Genomic DNA, 21209 nt, shown 5'->3' on the forward strand with positions numbered 1-21209 from the left:
GTCATAACCACTTTCTGCAACATGATCGCCCCTAGAGGAGTTCCATGAGCGTAAAACTCCGTCTTCCTCCAGTGGCGCAGCGCTGTTAAGCACGAGCGCGTCACTGTTACGGTGTGACTGAGATCGTGCAAGGGCCTGAGGTGGAGAGATAGGACCCACTTCATATAAGCCCTCATTCTCAGAAGGCCCAGAGGCAAAACTTGAATTGCCGATGCCATAAGACCCTGTAATCTGAGACATGCGCGATACTGCACCTGCGCTCCTTCCTTGAATTGTGAGAGAGAATTCATGAATGAGCGGATGCGTTCCCACGATAAACGAGCATGCCTTATCACTGAATTCAGCTCCAGACCCAGAAAAACAGTGATCTGGCTCAGAGAGAAGTTGCTCTTCCTCTCGTTCACTCTGAAGCCGAGAGAGGTGATGTGAGCGATCACACGGCGTGTGTCTTCCATCACTTCCTCCGTATAATCGGCTATGATCAGCCAATCGTCTATATATGTGAGGATTCTTAGACCCGCTATTCTGAGCAGCGCCAACCCCGCCTCCGCACACAGACAGAACACTCTCGGGCTCAGCGAGAGCCCGAAGGGTAGAACTGTCAATTCGTAACACACGCCCTGGTAGGTGAAACGAAGAAATTTCCTGTGCGGAGGATATATGCTTATGTGGAAAAAAGCATCTTTCAGATCGACTGATATGAACCAGTCGTTCTGATGAATTGAACGAGAGAGAGTGCCGTGCGTTAACATTCTGAAATTGTATGTCCTTAAGTGTTTGTTCAACACTCTGAGATCCAGAATAGGACAAAGGGAGCCGTCCTTTTTCGGGACTAGGAAATAACGAGAATAAAACCCGTGGTTGTACAGATGCGAGGGTATCACCCGTACCGCCCCCTTCTCGAGAAGGGAGGAAATCTCGTCTTTCAGAACGTGAGCGGAGCTCTCTTCCGTGTGAGAAGAGAGGATTCCGCTGAAGTGCGGGGGTTTTCTGGCAAACTGGAGCCTGTAGCCCGCCGTAACGGTGCAAATAACCCAATCGGGGGCCGACACAGACTGCCAAGCTGTCGCATGAGCGCTGAGAGAATCCACGCGCGTTGGGGATATACACGGAGCTGCCGGCACGGCCGGACTGCTCATTCGTGGTGCAATGGCGCCATCTAGTGGACAGACTGGTGGCAACATGCAGGACATCGGAGAAACGGCTGCGGAGAGCAGAGCGTTTACTCTTGGTGTTTGGTTTTGATTCAGGTTTTTTATTTTCGAAACACACAGCGGGGCCGAAGCCTTTATTGAGTGTATGAGGGGTGATTTGTGCAAACTGTGAAGAGGCTTTGGTAGAGCACTTTTCAACACCGGCAGGGCACTTATCACCATTGATTTTCCCTCTAGCTCTGGAACAGGGAGCTGGTGAGGGGGATAGTGTATGGGGAACACCTGAACTTGTGGCATGTGAGGGTGGGCACCCGAACACGGAAAAAGGGGCCCTTGGGTTGAGAACTTTCTCATCTTGGGTAAAGGGGGAAGAAAACTCAAACTTACGTACAATGGGCTGGCCGCCCGTGAAACTGGACCAAGAAGCCCCTGAAGGGGCATATCAGGTATGCCTCTTGCGTTTCCCATCCGAAGTGGTGGGGTTAGGGGGCTTCTTTGCTGCAGCTGCAGCATAAGATGACTTACCCCAGGTCTTAGGTAGCTGGTTAGTCTGCTGGCTAGGCTGCAGGCTGGGTTGCCTGTTGCGGGACTTGTGTTTGGCCGCATTATCAAACGGCCGATTTGAGGCCGGGGCCTGAGGGGGACGAGAGGGAGCCTGGCGTGGAGCAGTCTTCCTAGGCAAGCACAGCTTAAACGCCTCATCCTCCTTCTTCTTATCATCACAGTGCTGCTGCATAAGGGCAACCGCCAGACCGAAGAGAGCCTGGCCAGGCTCCACCGGGGCTCCTGCAATGTGCCTTTTCTCACTGTCGGGCAGACCAAAGAGATTTAGCCAGAGGGCGCGTTCCCCCGTAACTGAAAGAGCCATAGAACGTCCGCTGGCCTGGACGGCCATACGGCATTGCGCAGAACCAGGTCATTAACAGTGACGATCTCTTTCCAGAGAGTAGGCGATGGGGAACCTTTATCCAGGTGCTTACCCATGTCCTCCAATAACTCAGCCTGGTAGGCTGAGAGGAGGGAGGAAACATTTAGCGCTCGAACCGACAGAGCAGACGCTTTGTACGAGGTCTGAAAAACCGAAACCGTAAAGCGGTCTATCTTGTTCGGGAGTGCTGGCTTGGGGGGAGCCAGAAGACCTCCCTGAGAGGGGCTGAGGTGTCTAGCGATGGACGGCTCGATAGCGGGAGGGTCACCCATACCGAGCGATGCCATATTCTTAACCTCCAGACCCGTTAAGCCATGCTTCAGGTCGAGCGGGTCGTTCCAAAAATGGTGCATGTGCTTGGTGCATGTGCTTAGCGCACGCTGGGACAATCGGCAAGAGCTGTTTCCGCGAACCGGCCGGGGGGCCGAGGAGTTTGCCGTCGTAGATGTCCCTCTCCTGATCGGCGGTATTCCAGAGCGCCGGCCAATCGATGCCGAGCCGAGCGGCCGCTCACTCACACACCTCGAGGAGGATCGTGTGTGGTTGTGCAGCCACGCCGCTAACCGGAGTAGCCTGGACGGACGGGGTGGTGTCCTCGTCCTCCGAGCCATCGAGCAAAGAGGGATCTTCATCTTCACCCGAGCCGGCAGGCTCACCATGAAACGACGAAACCCCGGGTAGGATATCGTCGAGTAAGCTCTCATCGGCCTGGTCGGCCCAACTGAGAGACGGCAGACTCTGCCACCAGAGCTGTCCCGCAATCGACCGCCTCAGCATCCGAGTCGCACTGTTCTTCGGCGCCCTGGGTAGAGGCAATCTTAAGCCGGCGCCTGAGAAGCTTCTTAGGCAGGGCCAGGCAATGGCTGCAGTTTTCCGGCAGCAAAAGTGCTTCCTCGGCGTGTTTAAACCCCATACACATGAGGCAGTAGGGATGGGTATCCCTTGCGGCGATAAGGGAGCCACAGGCGGCAGGGCATGCACGCGACTGTGGGTCCGATGGGGGAGCAGATCGTTTATCCATGCGGAGAAACAGGCGGGCAGCCTGGTAACAGAAAGGATGGCGAGCGTGGGTGGCAAGCTGACCAATCAAAGATAAATAGCAACCAACCGTCAATCCTGACAACACGCCTGGCGAAGGCTGATCGGAGATATGTCCTTCTATAGGCCAAGTGAAGTAGGACAAGCACAGTAAAGCTGCGTAGCAAAGAGGTCGCGAGAAGCGAATGTCAACTGAGGAAAGGTAGCGCGTGCAGTAGCTTTTATGCATTAGGTGAGGGGGCGGGTCCTCACCTGGCATAGGGCTCACGCTCCTGTCTGTCTAGCCAGACTTGGTGCAATTGGATGCTTCTACAGAGGTCAGGTACGGATGCCGTTCCCATAGGTGGACCTCGAAACGAGATGATGATAGAGAACCCCTTCAAATCGTGTATTATTTTCATGTTTCTACGATATCCTCGCTCGGAGCTACGATCCCTCAAAGTTGGGCGCAATGTTAAATCAATGGGATTTTTCGGGTGGTTTTTCGCCCCCCCTATCGCACCCTCCCCCACCCGATCGCTTATAAAAGTCATAGCACACCATTCCCGAATAGGCCCGTCGATGTGACGTATTCATTCATGGGTCTACGTCAAAAGCTGCGGGACAAGTAGCGTGCCAAACTTTTGGCGGAACAAGAATAATTATAAGTATGTATGTTCGAATAACATTAGTTATGCTTTTTCAAAGCATCACTAAATATACAAGAGAAAATAAGACAGGTCTCTTAAAATGAACAACTAATTTGTTTCCTTTTTAGAAAAATTAATATATTTATTGCTAAAATTGCATACATTAATATCTGTGAAAACTAAACCCATTTAGTACATTCCATTGCCATATTAAATTTGAAACGCAATATAGGCCTAATACAAATGTATAAATAATGTTTAACTTTTATCTTAATAAAAATAGAAAGAATAATTTCAAAGGTAAACAACTAACTTCAGCTTATGCATGATGCATTTAGTTTATTTAGTTTTAGTTTATTTTTTACTATCACATAAAAATACCGAATTAACCGGACTTTTATTTTGGCAGGTCGTCGGAAGACGCTTATTTTTTAGTGTGTTAGCTTCACTCAGTAAAATGTTCTGAAATAAACTCTCAGAGCAACTCTGAATTCACTCAGACACGCAGAACAGCCAGATGACGTGTAAATAACAGGATTCGGCATCCACTAACGTTAGTCCGAATCTAGTTTTATAGATTCAATGCAGCCGGAAAACAAGTTTCACTCGCAAAATAGACTAAAACTAAGTAAAATAGCAGTTCACCATTTCAATAAGCTATCACTTATTTATCAGCATGAGAAATACATGTGAGTGTGTGAACAGACTAAAATGCGTGTGTCTCATGGTGAATGCGAGAGCCCTGTAACATGAATAGAGTTTAGCAGGCTGTGCGTCAGTAATAACGGTCCGTGGGGAAACGCAGTGCTCCGTGTGTACTGTAGTTAAATGGATTAAATAAAGCTTTGAGGCAACAAAATTTGCCTCGATGATTTTTTGTATTCGAATTACTCGAGGAATCGTTTCAGCCCTTGGAGAGTGTACTGTATATTGACTGTGAATATTGACTTATTATGCTGTTTAGTAGGGATGTAACGATTCACTCAGCTCACGATGCGATGCGATTCACGATTCTGATCTCACGATGCGATTTATTCACGATTTACTCACGATTTATTTTGAAAAAATGAGTTGAAACCAATTAGAAATGAACAACGTCCCTTGCATTATTTCTTAAATGCTTCACGTTTCTTTGTATGATAAAATAATGTTTTATTGTGCTTTTCTTGGATTTTTTTGCATTAAAGAAATATCAGCATCCACGTTTAGGTTTGCAGTGAAAATAGCGGCCCCTGCCGTTCAAAGAATGTATTGTGATTCAGTTCAAGCCTCAACCGATTTGAATCGTCGCTCATTATAACCGATTTTCAACCGGCTCACGGTGAATCGTTACATCCCTACTGTTTAGGAAACATTTTAAATTCAAATTTCCATACAGTGATGGAATATAGATGGTGTTTTTTTACTTTTCAAGTATTTCCAGCATTTTAACAGGAACTTTTTTTTAAAGAGCTAGACATAGTCAGTACCGTTATAGTAAAAAAATGTTGCGGTAATGACTTTTTTGGCAAGTACTAATTATTTTAACTGCTCATGACTGGTTACAGCTGTTGGCATCTGTCCTTTTCTGTACCCAAAATCCCATGAACCTGACAGTGAAATCTTTTCAATGACACACAGAATAAATATTTCCCTAAGGAAGGTGAAATAAATGGAAAAGGGAAAGGAACAGGGACATGGTAAAATGCCATAAATTTGAATCTCCTTAAAATGTCATTCATAGCCTAGCACGTTAACAATTATTAAAACTATTAATAAAAAAGTGCCTCTAGCTCAGCAGGGTTATAGCTGTTTGCCAGGTTCCTCAGTCATTCCGGAATTTTTAATGAACAAAGGTCCAAAAACGAAATGACAGTACAGTATATAATGCACAAAATGAAGGGGTTCAAAACTGTTTACACTGGTAACAGCACGAGGACTGTCAAATAAATTCAATGAAAATGACAAAACTGTAGTAGTTTAAATACAGTATAAAGTGTTCACATTCCCAAGTGAACGAATGTAGGCTTACATATTTCAAACATATACATTATATAGCTTTTTATTGTTAATACTTCTCATTATGAATATTTTTACTAGCTCACTCAACAGTGCTTGAAATGCTCTTTTGTCCAGGTCGTGCTCTCAGGAAAGAACAGCCGAGGATATCATTACATCCTGGCTAATCTTGTGAGAAAACACAGACACAGAGCTCATCTTCTTATTCTGTGGACGACCCTTTGACCCACTTTGACTTTTGTCCTCTGCAGGGGTTTTCTAACATGAGTCTGGATAAGGTGTTCTCGGGTGGCGCAAACATAACCGGGTTTCAAATCATAAACCCTGATAGTCCTATTGTGCAGCAGTTCCTCCAGCGCTGGGACCGACTCGACGAGAGAGAGTTTCCTGAGTCTACAAACACTCCGCTGAAGGTCTCTTTCTCACTTTATTTGTATGCATATTTATGTGCATTTGTGATGTGTTTATTTGTGGGATGTTTGTGGTGCGATATTACGTGTAATATATGGTAACATATTTTGATGAGTTTAATTTAGAATTCATGCAGTAGTTTTATTAACTGGCTCTCGTTTTTCATGCCTGTGTGGACGAAATTCTCCATGTCTCATGAATTGTTCTGTCGAGTGTTGTCATCTATTAACAGCAGAGGTGGCACAAAATCTGCATTTGAAGTTACAAATAAAATGCAGTGAAGTGCTCTGAGTTGTCAGTCAGGTTTCTTTACGGTTGGTGTGTTGCGTATTTTTCTTTGAATTTTTCTGTTTGTATACTGATGCATCCCTGCCCTTTTTAAAGGGATAGGTCATCCAAAAATGAAAAATCTGCCATCATTTACTCACCCTCAGGTTGTTTCAAACCTGTATACATTTCTTTGTTCTGATGAACACAGAGAAAGATATTTGGAAGAATGTTTGCAATTTTCAGTTCTGGGACATCATCCACTACCATAGTAGGAAAAAAAATATTGTGTTTTTTTGTTGTTGAACACATGATAAGTCTTCCTACTATGGTAGTCAATGATGTCCCGGAACTGAAAATGACTAACATTCTTCCAAATATCTTTCTTTGTGTTCATCGGAACAAAGTAATATATACAGTACAGGTATGAAATTACGCTGACGTGAGTAAATGATGACAGAATTTTCATTTTTGGAAAACTATCCCTTTAAGCTGTATCTGTTTGTTTTTAATGTTTAGTACACCTCTGCCCTGACTCACGATGCCATCCTGGTAATAGCTGAGGCATTTCGGTATTTGAGACGACAGCGCGTAGATATTTCCCGCCGAGGGAGCGCGGGCGATTGCCTCGCCAATCCAGCTGTTCCGTGGAGCCAGGGAATCGACATTGAAAGAGCTCTCAAAATGGTAGGAGAGGTCCAGAAAGGACCTCAACCAGACAATACTAACCTAGAGTGATGTCCTCTGAATGTTAGAAAAAAAGATTTTGGTTATTTATTGATTGTAAATGTACAGCATTGTTTGTATTTATAAATGTTGGATTGATGATGATTTGTGCTTCTTTTGTGTAATAATGTCGGGATTGTATTTTTTGTTGTGGTTGTTAGTTTGTGGGTATTACTGTTCTTCCTGTCTGCGTTCATCCCGCAGGTGCAGGTTCAGGGAATGACGGGAAATATTCAGTTTGATTCATTCGGACGACGATTGAATTACACCATTGATGTTTATGAAACGAAACCTGGAGGAGCCAGAAAGGTTTGTGGATCTTGGAGGACAGTATCAGAACATTTACATAAGTAAATTCTTGCATTGTTCAAAGCATGATTGTCTCTCATCTCAGGAACCAAAAGATTTTTGCCTAAAACCCTGTGAAAGAAATCCATCCAAATCAATTTCCATGTTAGTCTCTGAACACTGAACAAAACCGTATGACTAGTCAAACACGTCTTACACTTATATCGAAGATTTTTTTATGTTGTATCTAATCTTGCCTAGGGATCAAAGTAAGAGAGACAGGACTGTCACGCCGTCAAAACATTTTTGGTTTGATACTTCCACTTAAGATTTCGTGCTTGGGAATAACTGGAACATTGCCCAACCTGCACTCATACCCAAAAACCATTTCATTTTCCTTTTCATTTGTGCTGTGTCGCTTCTTTCTGTATTCCTGTTGGTTAATTGTTTATCAACCGCTGTTGTTTTTGTCCTTTGCAGATTGGCTACTGGAACGAGTATGAGAAATTTGTTTATATAGTGGAGCAGCAGGTTACCAACGAATCCTCCTCTGTGGAAAACAGAACCATTGTGGTCACTACTATTATGGTACACTACCTAAAGTTGCTTGTAAATATGCTGAACCATGATCCTTCTGCCCTCTCAGGTTTAGTGTCACCTTTGCATTGCATCCTGGGGGGGCAGAACGTTTTTTTCGTTTGAGTTGCTTTGCACTCATTCACTACATGTTGAAACAGTCGATCACAGAAGAGTGTTTCAACTGTATCCGTGTGAGTGCCAAAGCATTTTCAGTTCCATCCCGGTGGCCTGTTGTAGCAGTGACATCACAATACTGGCTTTGGTAAGAAGTAGGTTAGATTCTCCCTCTCTCTTCTGTTCTTACACTTCGCCAAACGTAAGTATTAACACTGCCTCAGACGGTGGGCTGAATGCAAACAGCAGAATGCGAAAAGACACGCGTGATGGAAATGGCCGATGGTTTTCTCACACTTGGTTTGAAATGTTGAGAAAAGGTTGTTGAGCACCTGGTCTTTATTTTGTATCCTCTGAGCTCTGCATTACCCGGCTGAGGGCCTGTTTTTAATTTCCAGCTGTCCAATCAGAGAGAGCCTTAATGGTGCAGACAGTTCTCATTAAGCTTCCTAAACAATGGCTATATTGTCCCAGCAGGGAGTCGGTGATGTGATAAATGTGAGGGAAGTGGACCAGAGAAGCGCAGAAGCCTGTGATGTGAATAATAGTTAATATTACTAAAGTTCACAGTACAGATAGCAATTAAATGAGTGGCGCTCAAACTTGTCTGTCAGTTTTGAATGAACAAAAATATGAAATAATTGACTCATTTAAAACATTGTTTGGACATTTTGGTGCATTTGCTAAATGTAGATGTATAGTTTATTTTAACGAAAGAAAAGCAAAACGTGCGGATTATAAAATAAAAGTCAGGCTATTTCAAGATATAGGGTATGAGGTAAAGATTATTTATAGACTAATAAAAACTGAAGGTAATGTTTTGGGGAAGCATCTTTCCCTTAGAACTAGACTGTTAGGTGGTTTTACTGCTTAAGTGGTCCACAATCCAAAAATGTTCAAGAATTATTAAATTAAATGTAAACACAGCAAAGAAACTCAAATGAACTGTGAACATTTTATGAAAGACATGCACCAAGTTAAGGCAGGTGGAAATGTTATGCATACTTGACATGTTACGTTGACATGTTTTTAAACAAAATCAGCAAAATGCTGGAATTAAAGAACTAGACAGTGGTTATATCTGGGCATTAAGCGAGTTTCATAATCATAATCGTAATCTCTTCATTAGAAAATTTAATCTGAAAACCTCAGGGCAGGTGGGATAGGGCGGGGATCTGAGGTGAGGACTGAAGACAATACTTAAGGAATATTAATCAAAGGGTGAATATGCTAAATAATCATTTAAATGACATATAACCTGAAGGTCCCAGAAATCAAACCTTGGTGAAAAGAATAAACTTAGTAATGAACCTAGGAACTTTTAAGCAAACATTTTTGATAAGGTTAGACTGCCATAAGTGAACATATCAGGATGTCCCTTCATTTAGTTAGTCAGAGGAGGAAAGTCATATTTAAATGTACCATAAGGTTCGCCCTATGTTGCATTTAAAGGAGATGACAGCATTTTTCTGACTCTGCCTACGATGACCTCATAGGTAGATTCAGAAAGTGAAAGTAGGAGTCAGGGTCTGATGGCGTATGTGAAAATAATATTTTTTCTGCACAGATTAAGCAGATGTGCTTGTATATATATAAATCATAAAACTGGCAGTGAAAAGTAAGGGAGAATACAGAAAGTCTATGTTTAAAATAATTGGCAAGCCATATTAACATTTTGGCTTGAATTAGGAGATTTATCTGATGGTGATGTTGACTTTAAAGATGAAGCTGTTGAAGTTTAATCTGATAATATTTTAAGAAAAAATTGTTGAGTTCCAATTTTGCTTATATTTGGTGTTATGACAAGAGAGTTTGTTACAAAGTTCCACACAGATGTGAGAAAACATCTGCTTCCTTTTTAGCACTCTTCCTGCATGCACTGTACATGTACATGTGAGTGACAACCCCCCCCCCGGCCTGGCTTGCTTTAGACTAGCAATGTCCCCTAATAGGTGTACCTGCAACTAGCTCACTACACCCATGTAATTCTCCCACTCTACATGGGGAATCTAGAATTTATAGCGAGTCTAAACCCCAAACCCAGTTTTAAGTAAAATCAACCTTTCACTGCCACCCTAGCTTTGTTTGGCACATTGTCTGTTGGTCACATTGTTGTTATGAGACACATTTTGCATGTTTATGAGTGAAACGAGTGAAGAGTATGTGTGTGAAAGACATGTAAGCATGGTTTCATATAGAGTAATAGTTTCGTCTATATGTTTGTGAATGTTTTTGGGTGCGAGTCAACTGAAGCTGATATGATTTGGTTAACAGGAAGCTCCATACGTAATGTACAAGAGGAATTATATGCAGATGGAAGGCAATGATCGATATGAGGGCTACTGTGTAGACTTGGCATCAGAAATCGCCAAGCACGTGGGCATAAAGTACAAACTGTCTATTGTGGCCGATGGAAAGTACGGAGCTCGCGACCCCGAAACCAAGACCTGGAATGGCATGGTGGGGGAGTTGGTATATGGGGTGAGTGTTAGAAAGATGGGAAAGTGGGAGGGTGGGATGATAGCTGTGTGAAGCCAGCAACACTTAGAAGACCCCAAATAAAATCACAGACATCACTGTCAAAATAAAAGTCAAACAGCTGTTTACTGCTTGCTGTTGTTTTCAACCTTCTGGTGATTTTATTTTGACATTCGTGTGATTTTAAAATGATATTTGTAGTGTCATGGTGTTGCTGAAGTCACCCAAGTCTTGGTTGTGGTCAATGTTCTTAAGTGATACATTTAGGAACAAATTTAATTTAACTGTACCCATACTGCAGTCATTTTATGTACATAAAAATCAGCTCAACCCAGTTGGTACACTGTCAGAAAAAGGTACAAAAGTGGTACCCCATCAAAAAGTACACTTTTGCACCTAAGGAGTGTACCTTAATAGCTTAAAAGCACATATAGATATATGGAAGAATGTTTGTAAACAAACAGTTCTGGCGCACCATTGACTACCGTAGTAGGAAAAATGGCTTAATAAATGTATTTGTTAGATGAACACAAAATAATATATTTTGAAGACTGTGAAAAAAGTAAAAAAAAGCAAACACTTCTGGGTCACTTTTGACCATTGTAATTTTTTATACTATGGTAGTTAATGGTGCCCCAGAGCTGTTTGGTTACAAGCATTCTTCCAAATATCTTTCTCTGCGTTCATCAGAACAAAGAAATGAATACAGATTTGGAACAACTCGGGGGTGAGTATATTAAGACAGATTTTCATTTTTGGGTGAACTGTCCCTTTAATATATCAGATGAAGGGGTGTCCCCGACTAAGGATTTACATAGTCGAATCAGAATTGTGTTTAGGCAAAATTTCTGAAATGCAGGGAAGCATATTCAAAACACAAGCCAAAAATAGTAAAATTATCGACATTTTCCTTAAACATCACATAACAATGCTGTGCCGCTTACTAGACCATATCTTGCCTCAAAACTATTTTTAAAACTACTAGAGATAATAATGAATTATTTTGAACAAACAGGAATACAGCATGTTCTTTACGCTCATATGCGCCGGGGGTTTCGGTACCCAACCCTAAAATGTCCCATTTCTTTACATCATGAATAATATTTTTGGTGGTGCAGTCCGTGCTACGCCACTGACCAAATAACAAAAATGGCATGATCCCCACTGCATAACACCTGTGCGAAGATTCAACTGTGAGATTATTAGTCGAATCAGGCTTCTCCTATCGAATCTTCGACTATTCGGGGTCACCCCTAATCAAATGCATATCATTGAAGGCTGTTTATCTGCATCCTTTTTTTACTGACTTGATCTTATAATACACAGTTTTATTAAAAAGTTTAATTTTAAATTTAATCATCAAAACTGTGTTGAGCTCTGGTTGCGTTTGCAAGAAAATTGAGACAAGAAGGGATTATAGGACAGAAGTACTGTACATGGTAACACCTTCAGTACAGATTTAAATGTAAAATGTGAACCAGCTGCCCTTGTGACGCATAAAGACCCAAAACAATTTCGGACGTGCATTTTCTTTCCCACATTAACGTATGTGCCTTTAGAGATCAATATTTATTTTTAATAATTTTTTGGTCTGTTTTCCATAAAAAATACCAGTTAGCAACTGCATACAAAACAAATGTGGCCTCAAGGCTAACACGCATGAAAACCACAAAAACTCATTTTGATTTCATGAGGTCTTTAACACAAAGATTTAAAAATGATTTATATAAAAATAATTTGTCTCAAAGCCAGGCCATTCATCACATTTCCATTATCGTACCACAACATTGCTTTGGTTTTCCCATCTGTTCAACTAAGATTTACTGTATTCCATATTTCCAGAGAGCAGATATAGCTGTGGCTCCCCTCACTATAACCCTGGTACGAGAGGAGGTGATAGATTTCTCCAAGCCCTTCATGAGTCTGGGCATTTCCATCATGATCAAGAAACCACAGAAGTCCAAGCCCGGAGTCTTTTCCTTCCTGGACCCGCTGGCGTATGAGATCTGGATGTGCATTGTGTTTGCCTACATCGGTGTCAGCGTGGTTCTCTTCCTGGTGAGTCGTTTTAGTCCGTACGAATGGCACCTGGATGAAAACGAAGAAGTGAAGGATCCACAGACGCCACCCGACCCGCCCAACGACTTCGGCATCTTTAACAGTCTCTGGTTCTCACTTGGAGCTTTCATGCAGCAAGGATGCGATATCTCGCCAAGGTTGGTGCATTTGGCCCATTATTACATCTCCATCTTTGTCTCTCCCCTCATCTATGCATTTTATGGTCGTTTTGTCTTTCATGGTGCATATATGTTATTCTATTTGGGGTGGCTTTATCACTTCATTTTCTCATCACTTGTTCATCTTTCACTCACAATCACATTGTCTTAGTTATCACAACACTTGTCACCACAAGAGTTTCTTTATCGCCTCTTTCTTTTGATGTAAGTGATGCAGGGCACCAACTAAAATAATTTATATTCACCATGTGTTGACTGTAACATGTACAGATTGTCTCTCTTTCACTCACTCTTTATCTCTCTGTTTCTTGGAGGGCTATCGTGTTTTTGCTGCATGTCTCTATTTTACCGTCAGCAGTTTGGTGCTTATAAACTGTTTCAGTGGAGAAGTGTCAGCCCTCTTCACTCATTCGATCAAGATGATCTGTCATCATTCATACATACATTCATTTTCCTTGAACTCACAATTTTCCACTTTTATTATCTGCTGGAATCCAGTCTTTCATTCTTGATGTGGTCTTTGTGACCACGTTCTCATCTTTATCCCTCTGCTGCCTCTCATGAGACAGATCTATCCCAACACAGCTGTGACTGAGTTTTGTCAGTTGCATGAAGTTTTGCTGCTTTTTTGTCGACCATTATGGATTTAGAGACAATTGCTAATTGTTAACATTTTACTTAACTGATCGGTTTGAGGGGATTTGTTCGCTCTCCCGCTATTTCTCTCGCAGGTCTTTGTCTGGACGTATAGTTGGGGGTGTGTGGTGGTTCTTCACTCTGATCATTATTTCATCCTACACTGCGAATCTGGCCGCTTTCCTGACGGTGGAAAGAATGGTGTCACCTATAGAGAGCGCAGAAGACCTCGCCAAGCAGACCGAGATCGCCTATGGAACACTGGACTCCGGTTCCACCAAAGAATTTTTCAGGGTGAGATGCCATCAAATGTGTCGTTACATATACATTTCATTAGAACCAGGAAAAAAACGTTATTTTCATTAGGGCTATGCAAAAATATCGATACATGTAACTATCGCGTTATAGAGGTATCTCTCACTATAGTGATACCTCTACTATCGATATATATTTTTAAATCATGTCATATACATACGGCCAAAAGTAAGTGGAAGCGAGCATGGCGAAAAATATAAGAACGCTTGGAGCTCTCAGAGCTGATGTGTGGGTGTGCTTTGGTTTTCAAAATAAGTAATGAGTTATATAAAATAATGCTGTTTGTAGGCTTCGCAAGTCATGACACAAGTCACTTGGCTACTTCAGTGCATTAGACAAAAAGTTTATTAAGAAAAGTAACAATGACATTTATTGTGCTTTCACGGATGTGACACCAGCGCATTTACAGCACGGATGAACCAGGGGTTTTATACTGCCCATGTTCAGTGTTTTAACTGTAATCCACCACAACAGCCAAATGACTTGCGTGAGCCACCTTATTCCCCTGTGCTACCCACTTGAGGGGCGCAATCCACAGTTTGAGAACCCAAACCTCTGATCTAAAGGTCCATGCATCGCACATCATGGCCACTCTGCACAGTGGTGCACAGCATGTTGTATTTCTAGCTCTACTTTTTACATTTTCTATTTAAAGTATTGCAATATATCGCAAATGTGTACCGTATCGAAATACATAGCAATATATTGTATCGTGACCCATCTATCGTGCTATGTATCGTATCGGGAGGCACTTGCCACCAGTGTTGGGTGTAACTAGTTACTAAGTAATTAGTTACTGTAATTTAATTACTTTTCCCTTGAAAAAGTAAAGTAAGGGATTACTCTTATTTTTTCTGTAATTTAATTACAGTTACTTTTGATGTAATTAAACTAAATACTTTGTGTAATATGTGTGTGTGCAGAAGAGGAATTGACATCAAAATTCAAAGTCTAACTTTAAAATCCGTGCTTTAATGTATAATTCTCACATTTGTAATTAATAATAATACTTTATGTGGTTTTATATTATTTATTTGAATGAATTAAAAGAGCCGTTTCATGTCTATCCTTGAATCACTTAACTCATCAAGGTTGATGTAGGATATAGAAAGTAATTAGTAATAAGTAATTAAATACTTTTTGAAGAGAGTAACTTGTACAGTAATCTAATTACATTATTGAATATGTAATTAGTAACTAGTAATTAATTACTTTTTCAGAGTCACTTACCCAACACTGCTTGCCACTACACAGCCCTAATTTTCATACTGAGGTTTCGGACATACTATTCGTGACTCATACTGTACATACAATACATTGTCTGGTCAAAATGATAGATTTTTCTTTTATGCCAAAAATCATTAGGATATTAATGTAAATATATCAAAACGTTATTTTTGTGAGTGGATGTAGCTAAATCGCAAACAAAAATGGCCGGAAACACACCTACAAACTTAACTCATTGCTGTCCGCTCTTAGAGAATCAAATTTGCTGTATGTAAAGCTTAGAATTTCCTCTTTTGGATTCATCTACTCTCAACAACGTCATTATAGTGGTAAGCCAATAGAGAACATTTAAACAAAATTGTTTTTTCTTGGCCCACGGCCTGCTGCAGCCCCTCTGATGGACAACTTTAAAGGCAATTTCCACGATATTTCGATTTTTTTGCCTCCTCAGATTCAAAATGTTCAAATAGTTGTGTCTCAGCCAAATATTGTCCTAACAAACCATACATCAATGTAAATCTTATTTATTTAGCTTTCTCATAATTCTCATTTTCACAAAATTGACCCGACTGGTTTTGTGGTCCAGGGTCACATATTCTTACATTTACGCATTTGGCAGACGCTTTTATCCAAAGTGACTTACATTGCATTGTACTATACATTTGTTTTTGACTATGTGCAATCCCCTGGGATCGAACCCATGACATTGGCGTTGCTAGTGCCGTGCTCTAAAAAAGCTAAAGGAAAGCTGTGGCTCAGTTGTATGGTAGGCGATTCCAAAGACATTCCAAAAAAAAAAGATTTGTGGTTTGGGCGTGTGGATTTCCGACTAGAAAAGTAAATTAATTTGAGCCAGATACATCAACACAATAGATTTGCAGATTCCATAGCTCAGTATAGTGAATTGAATTGGGTATGTCAAATACCCAGCCATCAACATTTAAAAAAGTGAGATACAGCGAAAACATGTAACTTTTAGAACTTAAACTTGAGCAGACACTCAAACTTAATTGTCTTGTAGACCTGTCACCATGTAATACATGCCTTGCAAAGACGCTGATGCTGAAGAAGTCGGCAGGGCGAGGTATATTAGACCCGACAGCAAACCTGCAGCTTGTTTGTAGGCAGCGCAGCAAAGCCTCCAACCTCCTCAAAAATGTTTTACTGAATCTCAGCCAGACACTGTTTTCATTCGAGATGGCCAGAGGGAGAGTGTGCACTTGTGTATGTGTGTGTCTTTATATATGTGTGTGTGTTTGAGCTGACAGTTGAACAGGTCAGTTTTAGGATGACCCAGATACACCACTGCTGATGAGATCATCCTGTCATTCTGCCTTAATGTCATGATTACGTCCTAATGTGAAAGCACACACATATATTCAGACAGTCTTACTCGCACGTCACTGTCAATATACAATGGTTAAGAGACAGAGATAAAGAAAAAGAACACATGAAATGAGGTGGCCTTTGCTCTTCTCCCTTACGTGAGTTGTCATCGTATAGCTGACTAAATTAGAACAGTGTTGACAGGTGGGAAGCTGACACATGGTTGGACTAGAGAGACTGACAAGAGAGACTTACAGACACCTTGAGAGATAAGAGAGATGGTATAGTCTCCACCTTGTGTTCATAGTGCACTACTGCAGCTGTTCAATATCATGCTTAGACAGTAGATGTGAGTTCTGATTTCCATATGCCTTAGAGTAGATTGGCTGTACTGTACTGCAGGGGATCTCAACTATTATATGATTTTAAGTGATAGTTCACCCAAAAATGAGAATTCTTTCATAATTTATTTACCCTCTTGTCATTTCAAACCTTTATGAATGTCTTTCTTTTGCAGAACACAAAAGAAGATATTTCGAAGAAAGTTGGTAACTGAACAGCACTGGCCCCCCCATTCACTTCTATTGTATGGACACAAAACCAATGCAAGTGAATGGTTGCCAGTTAACAACATTCTTCAAAATATGTGTTCTGTGGAAGAAAGTTAAACTTGCAGTAACATACAGTATCTATTTTAGGTCTTTAAAAAAGATACTAGATAAAGGTTTAGTGTGTTATGTAAAAAAAGATTGATCGATCTGAAATTAATTGAAACATTTGGAACCCTGAAGCTTATTTGTTTTAGCGCCACAGGAGACGTGTGAGGGAGTTTTTAAAAACACGCCACTTTTTTTGTCCCTGAAAAGCTCTCAGGAAAAGTAACACATACACACACATTCACACACATACCAGCTGTTTGGAGGTCAAGGTAACCTACTTATATGTGCCATGTGTGTGGGTGTATGTGTGTAGAACTGTGTCCTATAAAGCGTTACTGTGTGTTTGTCCTAATAAACGTAGGTGTGTGTTCTCTCTAGAGATATCCTGCCTGCCTTATGGCCATATATAGCTACTCGTGCAAGAGATGGACACTGAGAATATTTTGGTTTAAGAAGCTTCAGCTTTATGAAGATTTGACTTAAAGTTGCAGTATGGGATTTTTTTGATGATATATTGACAGAAATGCAATATAATATACAAAACAATGTCTTCATAGGTGTATAAACACCTTATGTAATAAACAGTTATGTTATTATTACATTAGAATAAACTATTTCTATCTACATACAGAGCGGGCCTACATACATTGTGTCACATTTACGTCTGTTTCCCTATTTAGTTTTCTCCGGTTTTGCCATGGGACTTAATTTTGCCACGATCCCTTACCTGTACCTCATTTGTTTAACTCGCACCTGTTAGTTGTTATCGTCATCACTTGTACACTATTTAGCCACTGCCTTTTTCATTTGTTCTTTGTCTTGTCTACTGTGTTGTAACTGCTTTCTTGGAGTTCTGTTTATTTGTATCGAGTGCTTTCATTAAATATATTATCACTGTGGATTACCTTCGTCTCCTTATCTACTGGAACCGTAACAGAAGACAAGACCCCCAGAAATGGAAAGAAAAGGCTCTTCAGAGGCTGCCCTGCTGGAGCTAAGGCAGGATGGCCAGCCAATGGAGAGCTATGTGGAGGAGTTTGTGTGCTATCTGGTGAGTTGGAGTGATTACTTCCTTAACCGCTTATTTTTGACTGGCCTGGATAATGATCTGCTCGTCCTCATTGTGCTTCCCGTCGCGGATGAGTTTCTGCTGGAGGACTTTATTAATTTAGTCCTCCAAGCGATGGGCTCTGCATTCTGCGTCGGGAGAGCAGATGAGGACTTGAGCGATCGTCATACAGAGCCAGTCAATAGCGGGGAATCGGCTCCGGCTCACCCCATAGCCATTCCGCACTCCTCCGCAACGCCTCATCGCAGTGGGAAACTGCGTGGGTGCCCCGAACCAGAGGCCAGCCAGCCACCATCCTCCAGCACGGAGACCTCACCAGACGTCACCGCGGATGGAGAGCCTAAGCCCACCGCGACACCGAAGCCAGTATGCAGCCCCACGACTGAGCCTGAGTTCGCCCTGGAGCATGAGCCCCGAGACGCGTCTGACCAAGTGGGTGAGCCGGCAACATCGTCTGTCACCGTGGGAGTCCTGGTGGACTTCTAGGGCCTCGAGGGAAGCCCCGCCCATACTCCCGGCGCTGAGGGTGAGCTACAAACGGCCTCTGAACTTTTAGACTGGACAAATGACATTGACTATTGGCTGCTGCCGTCCCCGCTGGTCCCGCCCAGTGCTTCCACGTCCCCGCTGGTCCCGCCCAGCGCTTCCACGTCCCCGCTGGTCCCGCCCAGCACTTCCACGACCCCGCTGGTCCCGCCCAGCGCTTCCACGTCCCCGCTGGTCCTGCCCAGCCCTCCCTCAGCAGCCAACTCTCTTTCGTCAGTCCCCAAGCTCCCACTCCTCCCTCCCTTTGCCTCTTCTGTCTTTGTCAGCATGTGAGTTAACCCTGGGCCTGGTAACCCCTGAACTGGACTCCTCCATGTCTCCGCCCTCAGCGTCCGAGACCCAAACTCCACCTCGGTCCTTCGAACCAGCGGCTACACCTCTGCTCATAGCTCCCTCGTCTCCACCATGTCCCGGCATCCCTCTAGCTTCACCAGGCTCCCTCGACCCTCCGGCTCCGTCTTGGGCAGTCGTCGACCATCCACCGCCTCGGGGCTCCGTTCCTCTGGCTACGCCTCATCTCTCCGCCCCTTCTGCGTTGTCAGGCTCCTCCTTCTCCTCAGCTCCTCCTCAGTCCTCAGTCGCACTGGCTCCGCCGCGGTCTGCCTTGGCCACGCCTTTGCCTTGGTCGCCTGAGCTATCGGCTTCGCCTCGGACCTTCAGACCTTCGGTGTCACCTGGGCTCTCCGTCTGCGTGGCTACACCCTGGACTCCTCTGGTGTAGTCTCTGTCGCTTGTCTCCAAGGTTTCATCAGTCTGCTCTCCACCATGGCTCCTCCCTCCCTCGACACCACCCTGGGACCTCCTCCTGGCTGGCATCTGGATCATCCTCCTGCTAACCCTGCTCTGGACACCTCCCCAGCCCTATGGACTACCTACTGCCTTCTTCCCTTTGTCATCCCCTCGTCCACTGCCTGAGATCCTACCCCCCCTCCTCTGTTGTTCTACGGCGCGAGGTCGCGCCTTCCGGGGGGGGAGTTATGTCACATTTATGTCTGTTTCCCTATTTAGTTTTCTCCGGTTTTGCCATGGGACTTAATTTTGCCACGATCCCTTACCTGTACCTCGTTTGTTTAACTCGCACCTGTTAGTTGTTATCGTCATCACTTGTACACTATTTAGCCACTGCCTTTTTCATTTGTTCTTTGTCTTGTCTACTGTGTTGTAACTGCCTTCTTGGAGTTCTGTTTATTTGTATTGAGTGCTTTCATTAAATATATTATCACTGTGGATTACCTTCGTCTACCGGAACCGTAACACATTGAATTCGCCTGCATGTTTTGTACAGTTGCCCTAAACGGACAAACAACTCTACAAAGCTTGTTTCCTCTTCCTCTCCCTCTACCCTGCGGTACGTAGTCCAGTTGTCCTTGACTTTACAAAGGGGGTTAAAACGTCTACTAACTTACTCTTAACTGCTAACTTGCTGTCAGATCAAATGCCTTTAACAGCATTGCTATTTACTGTTAGCTAGCTCTGCCCTCAAACGTGCTGTGCAATGCAAGCATGAAATGATTAGCTTTATCATAGCTTAGACCACGCAAGTAATAATGCAAATGAATAAAATAAGCGAAAACGAGACGAGTATATACAAGCAGTACACTGGTTCCAGATAAACAATGATGCTAAAAACTGCTTCGTTACACAGATAATATTACAACAACATATCCTAGTGAAAAATAAATATAGTAAAATGTATACATTTATTTCATGCTAAGTATACTGCAAATCCATTTACATCTTATGTACTTAAAGGGGTGCTGCAACAGTGTGTCATGCATTCTGACTTCTTTACAATGTTAAACGTGCTGTCTTCTCATGCTTAACATGGTCAACTTGTCAAAAAACGAGTTGGGCGTATTACGTAGTATTTCTGTGCTGGATACACTCCCCCAGCGATCGTACAGGTTTCGGAAAGTTTTTTTCGAACATATAAAACTGTTTCATAACAATTGTTCTTAGTCCCTTATTGGACAATTCTCCTGGGAAAGCATGCAGCACGCCCATGCGGCAGCAAGGAGAGAAGGAGCATGCGCAGATGTCACTTTCACTTGTGTGCAGGAGAGAGAGAGAGAGCATACGTTCGCGAAGTTCAGGTGTTTGTTTGTTCACTGCATTTGGGTGATGAATGTTATATAAACAGTGGATATAACGCTGGATTTGGAGATCGTTTGAAACTGATATATGGAGCCGCCCCAGCGCTAAAAGATGCCGGACATGAACCGCATGCGGTGAGTGAAACTGATGTCTGTGTTTTGTTGGCAATGGGTGCGCACGTGCTTTAGTTCAGCCTACCCCCCCCCCCCCCCCCGCACGCGCCGTATGCTTTCAGAAAAAATCGTACAGCTGTATCTATCGTTTATAAATGTGATCAAACTAAATACCCTTCGAAGATACGAAGTATGCAATACTACTCTATAGGTACTCAAGATTAATATGAGATTGGCAGAAACCGCGTGTGTTAGGGCCGCTTTAATGAAAATACACTGCGATTGTATTTGTGGTACACTATATTGGTATACTTAAAGTCTGCTAAATTGGAACAACTAATGTTGTATTAATATAATTTAATTATGCAGAAATAGTG

At 42.6% G+C, this 21209-nt stretch overlaps 1 protein-coding gene across 5 annotated transcripts in view; it reads left to right on the top strand.

Moving 5' to 3' along the window:
• gria3a (glutamate receptor, ionotropic, AMPA 3a) overlaps window positions 1–21209 on the top strand; it is a 56492-nt gene that overhangs the window by 16634 nt on the left and 18649 nt on the right. For all 5 annotated transcript variants that reach the window (XR_008964560.1, XM_057355201.1, XM_057355195.1 and 2 more), the window contains exons 5-12: window positions 5865–5918; window positions 5999–6160; window positions 6945–7112; window positions 7356–7460; window positions 7920–8027; window positions 10407–10613; window positions 12453–12826; window positions 13579–13777. Coding sequence is in view for 4 of the 5 variants with exons in the window: in XM_057355201.1 (XP_057211184.1) it covers window positions 5865–5918; window positions 5999–6160; window positions 6945–7112; window positions 7356–7460; window positions 7920–8027; window positions 10407–10613; window positions 12453–12826; window positions 13579–13777 (1377 nt within the window). In the remaining variant the exon portion in view is untranslated. The remainder of the gene's footprint in view (window positions 1–5864; window positions 5919–5998; window positions 6161–6944; window positions 7113–7355; window positions 7461–7919; window positions 8028–10406; window positions 10614–12452; window positions 12827–13578; window positions 13778–21209) is intronic.

This window comes from Triplophysa rosa, linkage group LG2 (assembly GCF_024868665.1).
Source record: "Triplophysa rosa linkage group LG2, Trosa_1v2, whole genome shotgun sequence".
Taxonomy (NCBI): Eukaryota; Metazoa; Chordata; class Actinopteri; order Cypriniformes; family Nemacheilidae; genus Triplophysa; species Triplophysa rosa.